Source organism: Uranotaenia lowii, chromosome 2 (assembly GCF_029784155.1).
Source record: "Uranotaenia lowii strain MFRU-FL chromosome 2, ASM2978415v1, whole genome shotgun sequence".
In the NCBI taxonomy this organism is placed as follows: Eukaryota; Metazoa; Arthropoda; class Insecta; order Diptera; family Culicidae; genus Uranotaenia; species Uranotaenia lowii.
This window is the reverse complement of record NC_073692.1, coordinates 307,124,749-307,146,378: the sequence shown is the minus strand read 5'-3', so window position 1 is coordinate 307,146,378 and position 21,630 is coordinate 307,124,749. Positions and strand designations below refer to the sequence as shown.

The 21,630-nt window shown below is 39.2% G+C and overlaps 1 protein-coding gene across 3 annotated transcripts in view; it reads left to right on the top strand.

Annotated features, from left to right (window-relative positions):
* Nucleotides 1-21,630, top strand: part of LOC129748880 (adenylate cyclase type 2) — a 289,164-nt gene that overhangs the window by 201,743 nt on the left and 65,791 nt on the right. For all 3 annotated transcript variants that reach the window (XM_055743660.1, XM_055743661.1, XM_055743662.1), the window contains 4 exons: nt 2,435-2,661; nt 2,828-3,029; nt 14,342-14,598; nt 15,093-15,255. In XM_055743660.1, the coding sequence (XP_055599635.1) occupies nt 2,435-2,661; nt 2,828-3,029; nt 14,342-14,598; nt 15,093-15,255 (849 nt within the window). The remainder of the gene's footprint in view (nt 1-2,434; nt 2,662-2,827; nt 3,030-14,341; nt 14,599-15,092; nt 15,256-21,630) is intronic.

Below are 21,630 nucleotides of genomic sequence, written 5' to 3'. Positions count from 1 at the left end.
TTAGTTTATACTGAAAAAGTAAAAATGGCGTTTTCCAATTCGAAAATTGTTCAAAATAAACTAACCTTCTTTCGTATGTATGTATTTATGGTTCCCCCATCGGTTACAAGGTCCAGCCTATGTCTGTGTGGCTTGGCCTTCGAATTGCTTCTCAGGCTTTCACGATCGATGATTTGTCGAGGGAAGGCATCCAATCTTCCGAGACCTACAATGGTTGGCAATCCACTCTACTTGCAATAGTCTCTTCAGCTTATCCGGTAGACCACTCAAATTCAACACACCTACTTTTATAAAAAAAAAGAATAGTTTCTTTGTTTGCCGTAAGATATAATTCTACTTCAAAACATTTTTCTCATTTAATTTCGTCTGTCTTTTTATATTCATATAAGTTTATTACTTTGGATAAAAAGTTTGAAACTTACCAATTACGATGGCGGAAAAGCTATTTTTTGTATGTGTTTCCAGTTGCTTGTCTTTCAGTTTTTGAAGTACGGTCTACAAGTTTTCAAAGATGCTGGAAAGTATTAGAGAAACATGAAATATCGAAGAAAGAAAAAACGTAAGCCGTAAATAACATGATTTTTTCGAAAAAGATATAACGGCTCATCGACGGGATTTCAACCCACAATTTCCCACAATTAAGTGCAACGATGCGTTAACCCTCACCCGCATTAGAGTGTCATTTTGACACTATCGCAAGTTTGAAGGCTTGTAACTTTTTTCAGAAGCTTCAAAATATAAAAATTACTTCGGGAACCCTAAATGAATTCTAAAATTCTTTAATATTGCATCTTTACTTTTTTTGTGGACGAACCCTGGAAGCCTGGACAAAAAAACTCCCTTTTCCGACTTAGAGTGTCAATTTGTAACTCCAAAAGTAAAATCTATCTAAGTCGTTTGAATTATTATGAATTTCATATAAAACTTATATCAATAGAAACCTTATAATGTCAGTAAAATATGTTTAGAACATTAGGGGAGATGGGGGCATAATGGCCACCTTAAGGAAAACGGTTATTTAACCATAGAAAATAGCTATAATATGGAGGTTACATTATTGTTTCGTGTTCAGACACTTGAAAAGCCTATTCCCTAACGGGCTGAAACGTGAAAAACTTGATGAAAATGTTGAAAAATGCATTTTTAAAAATTTTGCCAAAAGCTGAAAACCAGCCACTGTGGAGGCATAATGAGAACCCCCCCTGAGGCAGTATGAGCACCATTAATCAGAGCAAGATGTGCGTTTTTGCCGGGGAATCTAGCAGCGAATTCAATTCGATGGAGTCAGGTGAGTCGTAGATTCATCAAACAAAGCAATAACAAAATAATCTAGGTCTGTTTGTAGAATACAAACAATTCACGCACGCTCATACATTAAGTGCTTTGTTCGGAGGATGATGCTACTAGCCGTATAATGTAACAATAAAAAAATCGATCATGAATTGTGAATGGAAAAAAATCACCTCGAACAGAAATCTAACTCTAGTCTTTTGATTACCTCTCCGACACCTTACCAATAGGCTAAATTGTCGGATGAAAACTAGTCAAGGTGTGGCGCTATAAATCAATTTTAATTCGCTGCTAGATTCTACGGCAGAAAATGCTCATTATGCCTCGATAATATGGTGCTCTATATGCCCCTAGTCAACAAATTTAAGTAAAAACGTGTTTTAAAATTGATAAAAGTGAAAAATCAAAAATTTTATGATGGTAAAAATTGAGAAACAATGTGTACATCATGTTGCAGTGCGTACATTATAGATCAAGGTTATTTTAAGATTATAAGAGCTTATTTCGTGGTGCTCAAAAATTATAATATTTTCGTAACTTGAGAACCAAGCTAGTTTTTTTTTAAATAACTCTGTAAAGATGATAAGGGAATTCCTTTTTTTTTGTGAAAAATTAATACTATAGGAAGTACGAAACAAATCCTCATGAAAATTTATTTAAGAAAATACGCACTTTCGTAGAAAAGCGTAGTTCTCATTATGCCTCGGGTGCTCGTTATGCCCTCATCTCCCCTATATATAGCTAAAGCTTCTAGTTTTCTCGTAATTCAGCATGAAAGAAAAAATCCGAATTTTTTTTTTTTTTGATCTATTGATATAAGTTTTGTTTAGATCGGTTTAGCACGCCAAAAGTTATAACGATTTTAGCTTGTAGTGTCAAATTGACACTCCTAGTGCTGATTAGGGTAATGAAATCTGATGCGGATGAGGGTTAAATCGCGCTGAATAATTGCTTCTTCATACCAATTTCTAAGACACAGATATTTTCTGTTATACATTCAACGTTAGAATGGTCGAGAGTAATATTTTTAAATAACTATCGCAAAGGTAGTTCGGATAGAATCAAGTCAGCATTTCTGAAAACATCCATTATTAAATTTAAAGCCAATCATATTTCTCACGTCCAATCCACTTCTCGTTTCCAGAGTATTGCCATGATCGAATCCAACCTACTGCCCGAGGATGGCCACTGCAGCGAGTGCAAATGTTGGGGCCCCCCGAAGGAACTGCAGCCGGTAACTATGTGGTACCGGAACACGGCACGCGAGGCCATGTACCGAGCCCAGCCCGATACCAGCTTCCGGTATGATCTCATCTGTTCGTTCATTCTGTTCTTATTGATTGGACTGATTCAAATAATAGTATTTAAAAGGTAAGCTCCCTCAACTGCTAACCCCTACTAAATAAGGGGCGAAAAGCGGAACGACACGACGAAGTTCTGCAGCCATAAGCCATAATTGAAATCCTTTCAGCGAGAAGATTAATGTTTACTTCCCTCTACTTTCTACTTTCTTCCCATTCTCGCTTCTATTTGGCAGCAATGTAGTCGTAATTGGCTCCCTCAGTGCGACGACCGTAGCGTTAGGACTATTTTTATATCTAAGTAACTACCAGATGTCGGACCTGTCGCCGCCTGGCAGCAATGGCCCCGGACAGGTGATTGCCGGCAGCCGGACCCTCCGGATGGCAATACTTTTCATTTCAACGGCTCTCATAGCGGCCTGTGCCATATTTAGTGTGGTAATTATGACCTTTTTTGATGTTTTATTTTTTATTAGACCGTGGCGTGTTTGCGTTTTTCCACGGGGGTCATAAAATGAACAACTGTCATCAAAATTACCTAAAAATATTTTTCGGAACTAATGAGCGACGTGTGACATGTTTTTTATTGCCTAATGGTCGTTAATAAATTATTAGTGGAGCGCATGTTTCTGGCAATTACGATCCTTTCCATTTCCAAAATATAATAAGGCAAGAATGGTGATAACATTTTATAAAAATGATTGCTACGAATCGGGAATTATCTTGCGAGATTAAAAGGCGCAAACTATACCGTCGGCACTTATGTGAGAGTAGATGTGCCAACGTACAGGCTCGTAGCGCAGACCTTCAATCAGCTTCCAAAGAACCAGTAGGCACTTCCGCTCCCCGAAAATTTTTGCTAACCGAACCGAATGCACAAAAAACTCAGAGATAGAGTGCGATGCCCTATGTTTTATTAGCCTGAATTATCATTTAGACATTTTCCCTCAATGCCTAACCTATCTTCAATTTCCTAAGCATAAGTTTCCTATAACTTACGTTTACGTTTACACGAAGCTACAAAATTCACATTTATCCGAAATGCAAAGAATTTAAAAACTGGGTTTGACTTATTGTGCTGAATATAAACATGCAATACGTTTTTTTTTTCGATCAGCATAAAGGGCGAACACGAAATTATTGCGACACATTCAGAGGGGCATAACTTTTTTACCATTGGGTAAAAATCAACCACATTTTGCACACTTCCTCATTGATGTGTATTGTTTACATGCTGTTAAACTCGAAGTCGTGTTTTTCGATTCAACGAAAATGAAGGTGATCCAACGCGAGTATTCAAAACAAATTCTTTCCTAACACCTGAAATTTACTGTCACACCGGCAGTTGGAAGGAATGTTGAACATTTATCAATCAACCGACTCCAGAGTGTTGAAGCGGTTCCAGTAGCGGTTTACGTTGGACCACGGCAAAGGAGCTGGATAGAAACTGGGACCAGAGAACAGCAGCATATCCCAACGTCTCAAGCCGTGGTTTGGCTAAAAGATCGGCATGTCGCAGAGCTACGTCCAGAATGCAAAGAAGTGCGCTTGACTAGATACATACAAGGTACAGAACTTCCCAAACCACGATGAACGGCAACAATTGACGGCTCAAGCTCGGACAGGGTAGCTCTACGAGAAGAAACTGAATAAATATGGTTGCTGTGTGATGGACGGCGAAACGTTGTTACCGTACACACGTACTGGTAGCAATCGTTGTAAATTTGTAGAACCCATCCCATGTATATATTTAATTAATTTAAATAAATATTGTATTTTTAAGGCTCTTTTTTTGACAAGTTAGGTACATTGTTAAACAGTTGTTGGTTGTCTGGTAGGAAGGTTATTTGATTATGTCCGTTGTCCATCCCTAATTCTAACTCCTACCCCTCAACACTGAGCGCACGATAAATAAGCGTAACGCACCATAACTCGTGCGCTCAAAATGAAGATGACGTGGAGATGACAGCTGAAGTTCCGGAGAAGAAGAAGGAAGAAGAGAAAGCGGCGAAGATGAGATCCGTTGGGCAGTCTAAGTTTGGCTACGATCGAGGACGGTGCGCCGTTGTCCGAGATCGACAGTGCAAGTTCGGTGACCGCGTGGAAGTGTTGGCCGAAATCCATCAGACGAACCGTTTTGGGAGGGTCGCCAATTGCCCCCCATAAATCGGATTCCGGTCAAGTGGCCCAGAAAGACGACCTTGTCAAGCGGTCCGAACCCTAAGAACACCATCAAGCCGAACCACGCCATCCAGCAAAATCCAAACTGCGCACCGTCCTGCAGATCCAAGCGGCACGCCGTCCGTAACCATACGGCCAGCCGTCTAGAAAACAGAGCGACACGCCGTCCGTCACCATACGGCAAGCCGCCTTGTCAAACCGAGCGGCACGCTGTCTAGCCGAACCAGATAGCACGCCGTCCAGCCAGATCGAACAACCACGTGGTCCTGATAATCCGAGCGACACTCTTCGTCCAGCCGAACCAAGCGGCCAATCGTCCAGCCGAACCCGGCGATACGTCGTCAAGCCGAACCAGGCGGCGCGCCGTTTGGTCCTACTATCCGGAAACGCCGACGAACCGAACCGGGGAGCTCCCTATCCAGCGGAACCGAGCAGCACGCCGTCCAGCCGAACCAGGCGGCCCGCTGCTTCACTCCATCCGGGGACGCCATCTATCCAAGCCATCCGGGTACACAGTCCAGACAGGCCGGGGGGTCCACCAACCAACCAAGGTAACAAACACCTTCCATTTTTATTAAGTGGCCTCCGGCTTTGGCTGTCGACCAAGCCCAGACCCAGCAACCTAACCTCAAACCCATAAAACCCATCATGGGGCTAACTAAACTTGTCCGGGAGATCATCTGCAGCAGATCGGCCGCACCGTAATCCCTTTTCCCTTTATGTTTTTTGTTTGTTAAAAAAAAAAACTTAAATAAAATAATGTAAAATTTAAAATTTGATACGAATTTACTACTTTCGAGCCGATATACCTCGGAAGGGTTCTGGGGGGGATTTTCTGGGGCGTGGTCCCTCTTCCTAGTGACCTTTTGTTGAGCCATCCCTTTGCAGCGCCGACCCTGAGTGTTCGAGCCGCCTGAGCTAGTCGATCGTTACAACGTATATAAAAGCCGATTTTAAGAAAATTCCGGGGTTGGAGTTTTTCTCTGGCAAGAGCTAGTTCGATTTGGACAACAAATTTAAGAAGAAGAAAATGTCAAAGTTCGTCTCCAAATATAACGTTTGGCAGGCCATTTGCTCTTGCAGACTGAGGAGTGAGCCTTCCGTGACAAGGTCACAGTAAATGGCGAGATCTACAAATCTGAGTGCCCCGAGAAGCGTCTTTTTCCGTTCGCAGCAGCACGACGAAGCTCCGCTATTTTCGCCAGATTTGGCATCATGCCACTATTCTAAAAGTGTTCCGGAGTGGTATTGGGCCAATTCTGTCCATTTTGTTCCAAAGGACATGAATCCGTCAAACTGTCCGGAGCTGCGCCCGATGGACCTTCGCTGGGCAATAATGAAGCGGGTACTTGGGAAGAGCCATAAGATAGTCAAAAACGAAAAGGACATATTTAGAAAATGGAAAAAACTGAGAAACTGGTACAGGATGACACTGTAAAAACTTTGATGGAGGGCATCAAGCGAAAATGCGCTAAAAGCCCCATCGATTAACTTGTTTTATGATTTTTTAAGTAAGTATACATTTGTATAGAAGTACCCTAATATTTTGGTTTGATTCTAAACATCATAAGATAACTGGCATGAAATTTTCGGTGCCGCAATAATTTCGTGTTCGCCCTTCATATTTTTGGGATAGCTTTTGAAAAATAACTTTTGAAGTATTTGAATGATAGGAATATCGTCTACCAGCCAAATCCTTTCCTGATCCAACAATTTCAATGACAGATGTGCGACGTAAAATTTCAATGCTCGTCGAATCCAAAGGCATTGAAAGTTACATATTGGCTGACAAAGAGTATCAACTGCCCAATTCCTTTAGTGAACTTTATGTACTCAATAATGAACTTGAGAGTTGCAAAAGTGATGAATATGTACGTTATACGGGACTTAAGTTACATGAAGGGCACAAAAGTGCTCAAAACGGGATTTGGTAAGTCACAAAAAGTGTAGTGATGTGTTTTCAAAATCAAATCACCACTTCGAGTTTTAGTTTAGTTTCAGTTAGAACAACATCTAGGCATGGTTTTGTGGAATGCAATGTTTGGAACGGTTAGCAAAATTTTTCACAGTGATCCCTATACGATTATATCAATTTTCGTCGGATTGGTTCGGATCGCAAAGGAGTACGCCAATATTGTTCGGCGTCCATACTAACGGGTGGCAACTAAAATTTTGGAATATTTTCGAGGCGCCAATACTCATACAGAAACGAGCTCAGAGAAAAATGAGAGAGTGTATGTGTAAGCTTTTCTTCTCTTTTTTTCGCCATTTTTTTGTTTTGTTTTGTTTATGTTTGACCAGTTTTGCTCAAAATGCCATCAAAATAAGAAGCGTTTCGTTAGCGCGTTGTACAGTTTTATAAGCTGCAAAAAAAAATCTCGAAAAAAATATACAGTACAACCTATTAATAGTGAAAATGTGGTGGCTTCCATTGTTTACTCTATCCTAGAATTCCAACAACAACTTGCCTGCAAGATAGTGACAGACCAGCGAAAATTATGGACGCAAAAGTAATTTGTTCTCTTTTCGTGCCTTCGACAACAAGGATTCACCGAGCCGAAATAGGATCCGCCAAAAAGTTCAACTGTTCACACTTGTACAATAGCAAGACATTGAAAAAGTTGGAATTAAGTGCCGAAAGAAAACAAGAACCCCTGAATATAGTTAGGATCAGGTTTCGACTCTTAAATCCAAATGCCGCTGGATGAAAAAAAAATCCGGAAACGTTTTGTTTTTGACGACGAAAGTTACTTCCCCCATTCGAAGACGCACATCCTCGGAAACGATCGATACTATTCCTAGGATAGTTCTACCACATCTCCGAATATTAAATACAAGTTCAAACATAAGTTTAAACAGAAAGTGTCATCTCGATCTCATTTGTACCCAAGAACCACACCCCGACAAATCTGCCACAGTGTCGCCCAATCAAAGATTTTTTTTCAGAACTTCGAACTCATTGGTGTACAAACATTATTGGCGGGCCAGGAAGAACAAACAATTGATTGGTAGAATCAAGAGATGTATTCACAAAGTTGACATGAAGGCCTTACAACGCTCCTGTTCCGATATCAAACGGAAGCTTTGGCGAACAGCCGAATATGTACCGTTTCCAACTGTTCAGTAATTTTCCAATAAATTCCAATAAATCAATTCTTCAAGTACACTTGACTTTTTTCACAACTTGAAAGAGAAATTCCAAAATTGTATATGCCACCATTTATGCGACATTCGAAATGTTAAATGTCGCCAAAACCTTTGCTGATATGAATATTATCGAAGCAGTGACCGACTTTCCTCTGCTTAGCTTAACATGTTTTCTATGTTTATCACAATTTCGATGCAAGTTGTGGCATTTATCCCAAATGTAATTAAGTATTTTCTCGAGTGAATTTCTTAGCGATGACATTCACAAAATCTAAAAGAACATGACTGCGACAGTGGTGATCGAACTGATAAATATCGCTTTAGGCTTCAGAGAAATGTTGAATGACATTCTATCAGTTATCATCCCTGGTTTTTTACTGTACGACAGCATCCAAAACAAATGTAGACGGTATTGAGCTGAAATGCGTATACCGGGAAAAGTGTTGTTTTTTACGAGTGTCTATTTTAAAAAATGTAGAGATAAAGTGGTACGAATATATCTTCGTCATGAGTATTGTGTGAAAGGGGCCAACTAGAAGGAGATAAAATTAGTTGCTTGACTCCATCATAAATCCAAGATGGCTGCTTCCGCTGTTCTTTCCAAACCCTTAAATAACTGAATGAAACATCCACAATATGGATATTGGCCGAAAGGACTAAACGAGAAGAAGCCGAATTTCGTTGTCCGACGCCATCTTAAAATTCAATAGAGTTTCATCCGCTCAACTTGAAAATGCTGTACATGACTGAAAACCACATGAAACCCCTGGAATATGAGAGTATTAGTTGAAAGGGCTCAACAAGTACAAGTCGAATTTTGCTATCTGACACCAAACCTTTTTATTACTGACAATAACTTGAAGAAACCCTCATAATATGGCTATTGGATAAAAGGGCTAAACAAGAAAAGTCGAATTGGCGGCTTCCGCTTAATAAGTTAAAAATGCTGTAGGGGAGAGGCGGGCTAAATGAATACTAATTTCCTCCCATATTTCAATAAACAAGAGACATCTGTTTCATATACGTAAGAGCAATTTTCCTGTTACAATCTCTTACAGTTTTTGTCAAAATAATTTAATAATAAAAGAAGTCATTTCGTCAACCGGATGTATGCGCATTGCGCATGTTACCCAATATGCGCATTTAGCAACACTTTCCCATAAATCTATGAAAATCAAATGGAAGCCCCACAATATGGGTATTGGGTGATAAGGCTATACTAGAAGAAGTCGAATTTGATATTCTAACGCTATCTTGAAATTCAAGATGGCGGCTTCATCTTTTCTTTTCAAACCTGTGGAAATGATTGATAATCGCTTGAATCTCCCATAATATGGGTATAAGTTGAAAGTCATAAACTAGAAGAAGTCGACGCCATCTTGAAATAAAAAATGACTGCTTCCGCTGTAAATGACTTAAAATGTTTAAAACATCAACGGATCACATGTTGATCCTAATGACTACACTAAAACTAACAAATTTAAATTAATATCAACATAAAACTACACAATACTAGAGACACTTAAAATTTTTTTTCGGAATACGTTCCTTGAGACGTCGAAGTCGAAATGTTCGGAAAACCGATTAAAAGTTTATAGAATGCCGATGAAAGCGCTGTTAGCACCGTAATTGTTCAGGCGAATAGGTACGTAGAGCTGCAGGTTCTGGTTTCGTAATCCTCGTGGTCGTACGCTGAGAGGTATGGCCTCCAACAGTTCGGGGCAGTCGATTCTAGATGTAAGAAGGTCTGCTACAACTAGAGCACGTGTAGCATTTCGGCGTACTTGAAGCGTATCTAAGCCTATGAGACGGCAGCGGTTTTCATAGCTCGGTAAACGAAACGGATCTTACCAGTTTAGGTGTCGTAGAGCGTACCACAAGAAACGCCGCTGAATAGCCTCGATTCTTTCAGCTCCATTCTGGTAGAAAGGGCACCAAACAGCCGAAGCGTACTCGAGAATAGAACGAACTTTGCAACAATAAAGACTTTTCAGGCAATATACGTCTTTGAAATCTTTGGCCATACGAAACAAGAATCCAAGGCTTCGAGAAGCTTTGTCAACAACATAGTTCGTATGAGTCTTGAACTCCAGCCGTGTCGGTCAAGAATAACGCCCAGATCGTTGATATGGTCCACGCGGATGATGGATTGGTCTCCAAGAATGTACTCTGCATGAAGAGGATGTCGCTTACGGGTAAACGATATTACCGAGCATTTACTGCGGTTCAAGGGCAAGCAATTGATATCGCACCAGTGAGCAAAAGCGGTGAATTGCTGTTGAAAGAAGTTGATGTCGTCTTGGCCGTTTATGGTGTGAAAAAGTTTCAGGTCATCGGCATATGCGAGCTTTGTGCCACCGAGGAGCGAGAGTACATCATTAAAATAGATCACGAAAATGATCGGTCCCAAATGACTTCCTTGAGGCACTCCTGAAGAGGCAACGAACTGCCTAGAATAGAATTCACCAGTACGAACGGATAACTTTCGTCCCATTAAGTAACTCCGGAACCAATCCAGTAGGGAACCACAGAAGCCTAAACGTTCGAGCTTAGCGATTGCAATATCATGGTTCACCTTATCGAACGCAGCGGAGAGATCTGTGTAAATGGCGTCTGTTTGACTTTTCTTGGCAAAGCTGTCCTGCACGAACGATGTAAAACTCAGTAGGTTAGTAGTCGTGGATCGTTTAGGCATGAACCCGTGCTGATCGTTGGAGAAGTGATGCTTGCAAAATGAGAAAATTGGACCCAAAACAACCAGCTCAAAAAGTTTGGCGATCGCGCATAAAGCGGAGATTCCGCGGTAGTTGCTCACATCTCTCTTATTTCCATTTTTATGGACAGGAAACATGTGAGCTTCTTTCCAGAATGAGGGAAAGATTCCGCAGTCCAGCGATGATTGAAAGATGTGCCTTATAGGTGTCAGCAGAGATGGCATAAAACGCTTCAAAAAAGTAGCTGGTATACCGTCCGGGCCCGTAGAAGATGAATTTTTTAGCTTAGCTGTCGCTTTTAGGATGGCTGCACCGTCGACCAGAATACCATTCAAAGATGACCCTAGGAGTGATATATTTCCGACAGCCCTGGCCAGTTGCTCCAAGGAAATTTCCCAGTGATGAAGATTCCAGAAAATTTCTCGGCAAAAAGTTCACAAATTTCTGGATCAGAATTCGCTGTGTCGCTGTCAAGGAACATGTGGGACGGGAGTTCTGGTTCTTTCCGTTGATTTTTTACGTGTTTCCAAAAAGATTTCGGACTGGTCTTAAAATTCCTTTGTAACCGGTTTAGATAATTTAAGTAGCTACGCTTACTGACTTTTTTATAAGCAGAGTTTAGTTTGCGGTATTCTCCCTTAGTGTAAGGGGATTTGTGCTTGTTGTAGTTTCGGAGTGCACGTTTCTTGGCCGTCTTCAGTCGCCGCAGTTCAGCCACCCTACGTTTCGGAACATGGCGATCAATGATGTAGTTGAGAATGTTCGAAAATGTCTAAGCAGCTGCGTTTGGATCAGAAGGATCGAGCTCAACTTCCCATTCGATGGACTCAAGAACGAGAGATATAGCTTCAAGATCCACGTTCTTGAAATCTTGATAGAAGGATGCCGTTTTCTTCACGGGGGCAAATATCCTTGCGGCATCGAGAGAGACCACTAAGGCTGGGTGATGTGGAACAGCTTTGACAAGGGGAGCGGGTGCTAAGTCGATCGTCGGAATCCTGAAACCTTCGTTAACGAAACAGAGGTCGAGCATACGTCCATTTTCATTCTCGATATTGTTTATCTGACGTAAAGTCGCTGTACTAAGGGCGTCTAAGTATACGCTAGAAGATGCCGAGAACGAAGAACGCATAGGATCTGGAAACTTAAAGCCACTTCGAGAGGAGCACCATTTTAGGCCGGGCATGTTGAAGTCGCCAATGACGAGTATGTCATCCTCAGGAGAACAAAAAGAGCTGACTTTAGACAGGCAACGCGAAAAGGACTCTGCTAAAACCAGGTCGCCAGAACGATCAGATGGCACGTACACTACGCATAGATAGAGTTTCCGATTACAGAGATCAATGCGGGTCCAAAGAAGCTCCAGATCGTCCCAGGAAACGTCTTCGATAAGGAAAGCCGGGAGTTTAGAGCTAACGGCAAGTAACACTCCACCACCAGTAGATTTTTTGCTGTTGAGGGGGCTACGGTCACAACGAAACACTGTATAATCTGGGCCAACAATCTGACTGGAGAGTAGAGATGTACCGAATAGTGGTATTCGGCGAACGGCCGAATACCGAATATTGACCTTTTCAACTATTCGGCCAAACGAATATTCGGCCGAATATTCGGTCGAATATTCTATTGAGTTTTTAATGAAAAAAACTTAAGCGATTATTTCAATGCATTCTATTTCTTCCATATTAATGCCCCTTATGTTTTTAGTCGACTATTCTCAACCAGATGATATTATCGGATGATATATTACAAGATATTTTCTAAGTAAAGGTCTTTGTTGTTGTTGGGCGTTTATTTAAAGAGGGGTTTGGGCCTTAAACTGTTAATCTCAATCTTTCTGATTTTTAAAATGTCACCAGTAACTGAAAAGATATCAGATGACTAGTCGCTTCTAGGTCGTTTATTACCAAAGAGATTGCGTTCCTATGGAATCTGGGATAAAACATGTCGAAATAGGTGCCAAGCTATTTGAAATTGCTTCTCTGATATAGAATTAGATGAAGGTCGAATTTAAGCATAGTATCTTCAAAATATTTGTTGAAAAGATAGATGATCTTTAACCTTAAGCATATCACACATTCAATCACACGTATCCGCACGATCAGCCATTCAGGGCGATTTTTGAAAAAAACATTAAGAATGTTCAAAATTTATGTTTATTTTTAAATTTTTGAAAAATCGTTATTGAACACAAAATCCAAAAAAAAAAAATTAAAGAGAGATTTGAGTTTTTTATTTGATTAAACAAATAATCTTAATAAACCAGAGCAAAACTCTAGAAGTTGTAAACAATATCTAGACATCCCGGAAAGATTTGACTTATCTGGATTCTTTTCTGGATATATGGGCAAGCCTGAATATATCCAGAAAATCTGGAATAAAGTATAAAGCGATACTTGTCAGCATTCTCCTGAACAATCTACAGTGAAAGATACGCGGATACACTATAGATGTTTTGCTGGAACCATAAGTTTTAAATTATTGTAAAGCTTCTACAACATTACTTTTGAATATTTGATAAATTATCCTAAATTATTTGAAAAATTTATAAGTCTGTAGTAGATATTCGGCCTATTCGGCCTATTCGGCCGAATACTTAGCTCAACTATTCGGTGAGCCGAATATTCGGCTTAACGGTTTTTCAGCGGTATTCGGCGCCGAATATTCGGCCGACCGAATATTCGGTACATCTCTGCTGGAGAGGGTACGGTCATTAAGCCATGTTTCGGTAAAGGCAATGATATCGTAGCAGGAGCACGAAGTAGCAAGCAGATAATCGATCACGCAGGAATTAACACCACACGTGTTCTGGTAGAAAATGCTGATAGAGTAGTTCGATTCAGATGCAGTACCGGAACGAAGATCGCTGGAAAGGCAGATTTCATCACGCGGAGAAGAACTGTCTATGATATCATACTTGCCTGATAGCGCAAGCTGGAGAACCCCTTCGCCACAGACGAACTCAGGGCCGGGACGACTGTTGACGCTGGCTGGAAACAGCGCGACTGAGTCGAAGGGCTCCGGGGTCTCCGTGGTGCCTAGTTCGTTGCGTCCCGGTGCTGGAGGCTCAGTAGAGAATGCCGGATTTCCGAGGTCAGGAGTGTATGGCTGGGTGCATCTGTCAGAAAGCGGAAACTGACTACGCAAAGAAGATGTTCTTGTCGTAACAGAGTACTTGCCTGTAGGTGTGATCTGGAGAACCCCATCGCCTCCAACGAACTCAGGGCCAGGACGACTGATGACGCAGGCAGAAAGCAGCGCGACTGAGTCGAAGGGCTCAGGGGTCTTCCAAAGGCTCAAAACTGTGCGTCCTGGTGTCGAACTCCGAGAAGCAATTGAGGCACTTGTAGACGAGATGTGTTGGTAAACAAGAAGAAACTAAAATTATGTCATTTCTAGAACAGGGCCATATAGCCAAGCTTTAGCTTCTTTATTAGAGTTTTGGTAATGTATAGAAAGCGCTTTAGCTTTCTATGAAGAGTAATGCGAAGTTGTGCTGACCAAAGCTAAAATTGTTTCTTGGGAAAGGATCTTATGCAACGAAAACATTTCTGAAAAAACAAATTTTCGTTTTGAAATTGTTGAAAAACAAGCAGTTGTTCGTTTCGAGTCACGAAAAAAAACAATCAATCCACAATAGTGTAGTCAATCACTTTCTCTAATTTATGTGTTTATCCTATTAAAGTTTCATGTTTCCTTGTTCCACAGATAAATTTCGACGACCTAGTGATAGCGGACGTGCAGCTGGTTAACAACGGAACTGAACTGGTCACGTTCGAGTCCGACTTTGCCCCCACAGCACCGGTCTATCTGTTTATGTGCGCCATCAGCTTGGCCTCCGTTTCGGCCTTCTTGAAGTCTGGCTTCATCATCAAGCTGCTGCTGATGCTGCTCTTTGCCGGAGTTCAATGCTCGCTTCTTTGGCAAACCTCACTCTTCGAGACCTACGGCATTATGTACGACTCGTAAGTACCTTTCTGTTAAGTCTTCAGATGGGAAAGCCCTTCCTTTCGGTCGGTGTAATGACATTCATGAAGTCGAACTTAAAGCGAAAGCTACTCAATTTCAAATTGATCGAATTACACTTCCACTTTGTGTTGTTCCCTTCAAGCATCGCTCACTTTCCAATTAATTTACCATAAAGCACCGACCGGAGAAAGTCTCCCATCCACTCTTTCTCTCTTTATCTGGTGGTGTTCTGATGGTGTACCGCAAAAGTTCATACCTGGCAGCTAAACGACGTTGTCTGGTTGAGTAGCACACTTGTTACTGCCTAATTAATTTCCTTTTACATCTTCCACAACTCTCTCTTTGCCACATGACACATCAACCGTTTGCCGTCGTCATCATTCTCCGGGTCCGGGTCTTGTTCTTGGTCGCCATCCGGATGGAACAAACACGGTCCTCCATCAAAACACACACCCACTTCCATCCACAATCACATCATTCCCTATATTAGGTGGCCTCTGGCGTTCCAAGGCGCCCTCTTTCTACTGCTGATAGCATCCGTCCTGCACACCTTGGATCGACAGGGCGAGTACGTGTCCCGCACAGATTTCCTCTGGAAGGCCAAGCTCAAGGTCGAACAGGAGGAAGTCGAAACGATGCGAGGAATCAATAAGGTAGGTGCGCCCCGTGCTAAAATTGTGCTTGCATTTGATGAATGAACTTTTTACCCGCCCCACCAGTCGGTCAGTCGGCGATACAGGAGGAAATGTGTTGTGATATTTTAAAAGTTTTGATTGACCTGACCTTAAGGAGTGGGATGAATGTGTTTCCATCAGCAAGTTGATATTACTCAATGGGAAGTTGATATCATTATTTGTGTACCTACTAGATACGATGTTGTTGTGATTTCAATTAAGAAATAATAAAAGTTTCGGGTGAAGATTTTTGCTCCTATAAAGTACCAAACGATTCAATTAAACATACAAACTTTAAATATATAAAAACAATTATAAACGCCCCATTGCAGGGGACCACCGGCAATTTACAAAAAAAATTACACTGTTTTGAAAATAATTTTTCAAACATAAGCTTTATTAATAACACGTTTGGTTTAGTTGTTAATAGAAAACGTAAGCTTCGAAATAGTAACATTTTCAGAACATCTGTGTACCTACCTACCCATACATAAAAATGGATTTCTGCCTGTCTGTCTGTTCCCTATAGACTCGGAAACTACTGAACCGATTTCCTCGGAACTTAGCAGGGCGGTGTTTTTGAGGACAGAGAAAGTTCTAATTACAGTTTGAGGCTCCTCCCTCTTACTGGAACGGGGAGGGGGTCTAAAAATCAAATAGGAAATATTTGCATAAATAACTTGAGAACCATTAAAGCAAATGGTAACAAATTTGGCATGGGAAGGTATTTGGCTGCTAGAAATATTTCTATGAATGTTCGGTACCCTTCCTTTTTCCAGAGGGAGAATAAAAAAGGGGAGGGGGTCTCTCTTACAATTGAAACATAACTCGAGGATAAGTCAAGCAAATGGAAACAGATTTGGCATGTGAGGGTTTTTGGAAACGACAATTTTTTAAATGATTATTGTAGACTCCTCCCTTCTTCCAATAGAGAGATTGAAAGAAGGAGGGGGGTTTTAATATAACATCTATATGAGAAAATGAACCAAATTGGGAGATGGGAGGATATTTGTTTATGGGAAAAAGTTTCTTGAATTTTAGAAACTCCTCCCGATTTGCATTGATTTGTTTGGTTTTGATCACCGCACTTTCTTGTAGTTTTCTTTGAAATATCGTACGACGGCCGTAAAGGAAACACGCGGCAAAACAAGTTTTTTCTGAGGATGGCTGAAATTCAGTAAGCCGAAACGTAATAAACAGCAGTTATATTTATCGTCGTTAATCACCGAAAAATATCAATCAAAGAAAACCACACGATTTGCATTGAGAGGATAGAAAGAGGAAAGAGAAGCCAAACAATTTTTTACAATACTCGATAACTAAAGCTTAGTTCTTTTAGAAATGGGACAGTTACGAATGTATGTATCTCAAAAACCATTCGTTTGATCGGGATATTTTCTATAAAGGAAATTAAGGTAATCTTATGATAATTCATGAAAAAAATTGAATAAAAATATTTTTTGTTTTTTGCAAGAAAAATTTCTACTTAATTCTTGGTAACCTCCCATCGACCGGCGCACACTTTTTTCAATCATGATATTGATCAGTTTTTCATTTTTTTTTCTTCGTCTAATCGGTATTCTAGATGATTGCATCCTTCTCTTTAAATTTCTGCAACTTTTCGGTCCATTACTTCTCTTTAAAAAGAAACTGAGGGCAATTTAGTGGATTTAGCTGTTTCGAAAATATCAAAACTTGATTATTTTTGAGCCACTTAAAAGCGTTTTTAATGGAATTTCTGCTGGTAAAGCCACACAAAAACGAAGTGAATCCATCATGAGATTAATATTAAAGTATAATTGATTATTATAGCACTGATAAAATTAAAGATCGTAGATTGCGAAGGGAACACACAATATTACTCTTTTTGGGCTTTTAAAAACAGCAAAAAACATCATTTTCGTTTCAAAAATTTTTGTTTTTTTCACAGGGGCAGAATCTTAGCAAATCAATATATTTTACAAAAATAACCAGCATATACAGACTTTTATATGCTAGGGACCTTACCACGAGCAGACATGCTATGGGATTCAAACGCTAAAATTTGTTTGATCCTCCATCAGAAATCATCTGTCTCATAGCCTCAGTACCGGCTATACAGCTTACGAGCTCCGGAGCTAGCAAAAACTTGTTGTTTGAGGTCAGGTTTGCATGACTCATAACGACGCAACACTTTCAGCTTATCGGAGTAAAAATTGGTTTGGACATTCCAGCGGTCTACACTTAGTTTTTTGCTAAATCTAATTTAAAAATTCTGATATGAGACTTGATTTCCCTGATGACCCAAAACCGTAGTTGCCGTTCATGTCCTTCACTTCAATGCTTGATTTGAACTTTGTGGACATTTTTAACAGTGTTTGTTTACTTTTCCACTACTCACAAACGATAATTCTTTGAATAATGAATGGTTTAGTCAGCTATCCATTTGATAATGATGGTTTTTGAAGGAAACTGTGCAAAATATTTTTTTTCTTTTTCTCTTGCATCGTAAATATCTCAAAATCGCGTTGATATAAAATTTTGAAAAATATAAGTCGGTTAGTACATTTTACAGGCAACAAAATGCTGTCAAAATTTTGATTTTACGATTACTCGTACATGAGCTATCAGCAAATGAAAGTGTCCCATTTCTAAAAGAACTAAGCTTTAATCAGGCAAGGGTAATCAAATTTGAGCTAACGAAATGTTCCCAAGCATGTGTGAAAATCTTTCCAGTTTTCATTGGAGAAACGTAAAAGGGGGGGGGGGGTGGATAACCGAGCAAATGGAACTAAATTTGATATGGAAGGCTATTTTGATATGGAAAAAAACTCTATGGTTGTTTGAGACCCCTCCCTGATCTCCAGTAAACAAATAGGAAGAGAAGAGGGAACCACCACAGTTTATTTAAACGTTGTGTGTTAATCAGATGAAAGGCACCGAATTTGGTATGGTATTGTATTTAAATACGTGTAATGTTTCGATAATAAATTGCGTTTTTTACTTTCTCCATTGAGTGAGCTCGGAAGAGGAGCTGAGAGCTTCATATGTGATGCATATCTATAAAATTAGTCATACGAAAAAAAGGGTTTTTGGAATGGAGAAATGTTTCTATGCTTGTTCGGAAACCCTTCAGTAGGGGATGAATAGGGAAAAGGTTATGTAATTTTTAAAACTGTTTTATTGTAACATGCATGTTACAATAAAACAGTTTTAAAAATTATGGGAAATGCTCCCTTAATGGTGTGTTTTGAAAGAGCCCTGGAAGTTATACGGAAACTTGAGTAAAACACTATACCAAGAGTGTTGTTAAAAAATTGCAGAAATATTGGTAAAGCTACAATAAAACACATATGTACTTTCCTGTTTTTACTAAACCACTTATTGCTCTTTTAAAATTACCGTTCATGCCTAGTTGAAAAACTGTTTTATTGGAGCAGTGGATGTAGGCATAATGATACTTACTGACAGATGATTTCATAATCGAGAACTTAAACTCGTTTAACCTCTTTTTGAGATAACATAACCTGTTTTTAAAGAACTTTGAGTGTTGGCTCTGAGTATAACGGTCCTTTAAAATGATATAAATTAACGCAGCTAATTTCATCTGAGAAATAAAAATTACTTTGTTGCATTCACACTCGAACTTCAAAAGAATCGCAAATCAGTCCACATCATTAATCGCTGAATTCTTAGGGTTCAAATAAAAGTACTAACTGTGAATAAACGTTTTTGGTGATTCGATGAGAATAAATGTTTTCGACAATTAATTTGTTCTTGATTAAATAATATTTATTTGTAAGTATCCTCTTTCAATAAAATAAAAAAGAGTATTTGTAGTTCATATAAGGACAGTATCCATAGACTAACAATTGCAATTGAATTCAGTGGAAATGGTGTTTAATCCTAGAGACATAGTTCTCAGCAAAAACTTCATTCAACGCCGAATAAAGTACCTACTTGTTTTATTTACCAATCTCTGCCTCCCAGATATCTCTCCTAAGGTAATCTTTATTTACGTCATTCAATCCAGAGTTAACAAAATTCGTTACGGATAAACCGCTCTTGAAAATTTCTAGAAGACTGCAGTCATCGGACTTTCCTCAGCAAACACGAAGAAATTAAGCTTCATCACAAACGAAAATGCGCATTCCAAGCTTTCATCAACCTCAACAAGTTTCAGATGATATAGTCAGAATGAAGGCCACTAGAATTGGCTGATCATTGTACATTATTACGATTATTACGACTAATGTTATGTGTGTTTAAATACCGAAAGAACACGTCATAAAAATTTTCCTTAACCCTCATCCGCATTAGAGTGTCAATATGACATTTTTGCAAGTTTGAATGCTTGTAACATTTTTCAGAAGCTTCAAAAAACAAAATTTTCTTCGGGGACCCTAAATGAATTCCAAAGCTCTTTAATATTGCATATTTACTTTTTTATGGAAGAATCCTGGTAGCACAGACAAACAGACGGGACACTTCATTTTCATTCTTCGCAAAACGATGAATCAGCTAGGCAATGTCGCCACCAGATAGCACCACTTAACGACTTTAAAATTATAATTTTAATCATGGTAGCCTTTTACTTTCATTGTTTTTATTTACCTTTCCGTGACAACCAGAGAAACTTTGCCAATAAAATACTTTTTAGAGTGGAAGGATTTGAGAGCTTCAACAAAATTTCGAAATTATCTTAAAGTCTCAGAAAGTAAGTACATAGATTTGAAATATGATCCGATTAAAATTATTTATTTTATATGCAATAATATTCTAGAAATATCAAGAAAGAGGAAATGGCCTGCGAACGAGGAAAAATGCTCACCAGCTAAGAGCGGATGATATCTGAATATTTACTTTTGTTTGGACCCAGTCGAGGCACTGTTCAGGTTAATAGTGGTGTTGAAAAATCCGAGAAAAACTTTGGCGCTTTTGATCGCTGGCCTTGTACTCGAAACGTGAATCGCTTCAGAAATGCTTTGAATGATTCCCAGGTTCTGCGTTGCAATGCTGACCAAGTAAATCATAACATACATTTGTTAAATAGTCCTTAAATAAATCCCCGCATGAACAAGACGTTATAGTTTGAGTATCCGAGCCTTGGATAAATAAAAAAAAATATGATCACTTATTTGGTTGAAATAAATAGCACATTTGAAAAAAAAATATGTTACCATTTGTTATTAATATGTATTCTGATTAAGAAAATCACCATTTTGATTTGTCTAACTAATGAACGATTGAAGGGTTACCTTTAAAGTTTTCATTTCTTCTTATTAGAAAGCACGGATAACATACAATACAAGAAAAAATCATATTTCACTTATTTAAGACTTGAAAAGAGCTTTTAATCATATTAAGCGAAAACTGATGAATGAAAAACTGGAAAACGAGATTGCCAAAATCTGCCGGAACCGAAAAAAACACACGGGAAGTGATCTGATTTTGATAGGCAAGTTGCTCATATCGCAAAGTACATGTATTCCAGCTGGGTCGACGAGCATTAGACCGTCGAAGTCTTGTCCTGGAACTAACGATTTCGTTGAACTTTCTGCAAAATAAATTGATTTATTAAATCATTAATGGTTTAATCTCACACAACTCTAATTCTGAGACAGCATTTTTTTTTAATTTAAGCGATTTAATAAACGAGTCGCTTTACAGAAAGCCTTCAATTTGATCCTGGAGAATGCCGCAGAAAAAGTTATTCACCATTGATCGATTTATTCTACACACACTTCAAAGGTCCCGAAAATTGCTTACACAAATGAAAAAAATCTGTTTGTTTACACTTTTTGTAGCATCACAATAAATATCATAGGCAACCTAGATCATTTTTAAATATGCAAAAGGGATTGGTAGGCAATGTCGACACTACGTGGCAGAGTCATCTCTTGCGAAAAATCTCATGATGTTTCTACTAAGTGTCCTGTCTGTTTCTCTGTGCTGGTAGCCTGTACAAAAAAAAACACCCTTTTTCGACTAAGAGTGTCAATTTGACACTCCAAAAGTAAAATCTATCGAAGTCGTTTGAATAATTATGAATTTCACATGAAACTTATATCACTAGAAACCTTGTGATGTCAGTAAAAAATCTTTCGAACATTATATACAGCTACATCTACTAGTTTTCTCGTTATTGAGCGGAAAAGAAAAAAAATAAAAAAAAGTATGTCTCAGAAAAATAAAGGTAGCTCATGCATTACATACTCATAAAAGTATCTATATTATGCATTTGAAAGCGTCTGCATAATGAAGTCAAGAATTTTTTTAATGTAAGGGTCACAAAAAGTTCTAAAAAAGTGATCTGAAAAAAACTACTTTTCATTCGATTGCTAGTAATGACTGTTTGAGGGGTGGTAAAGTTGA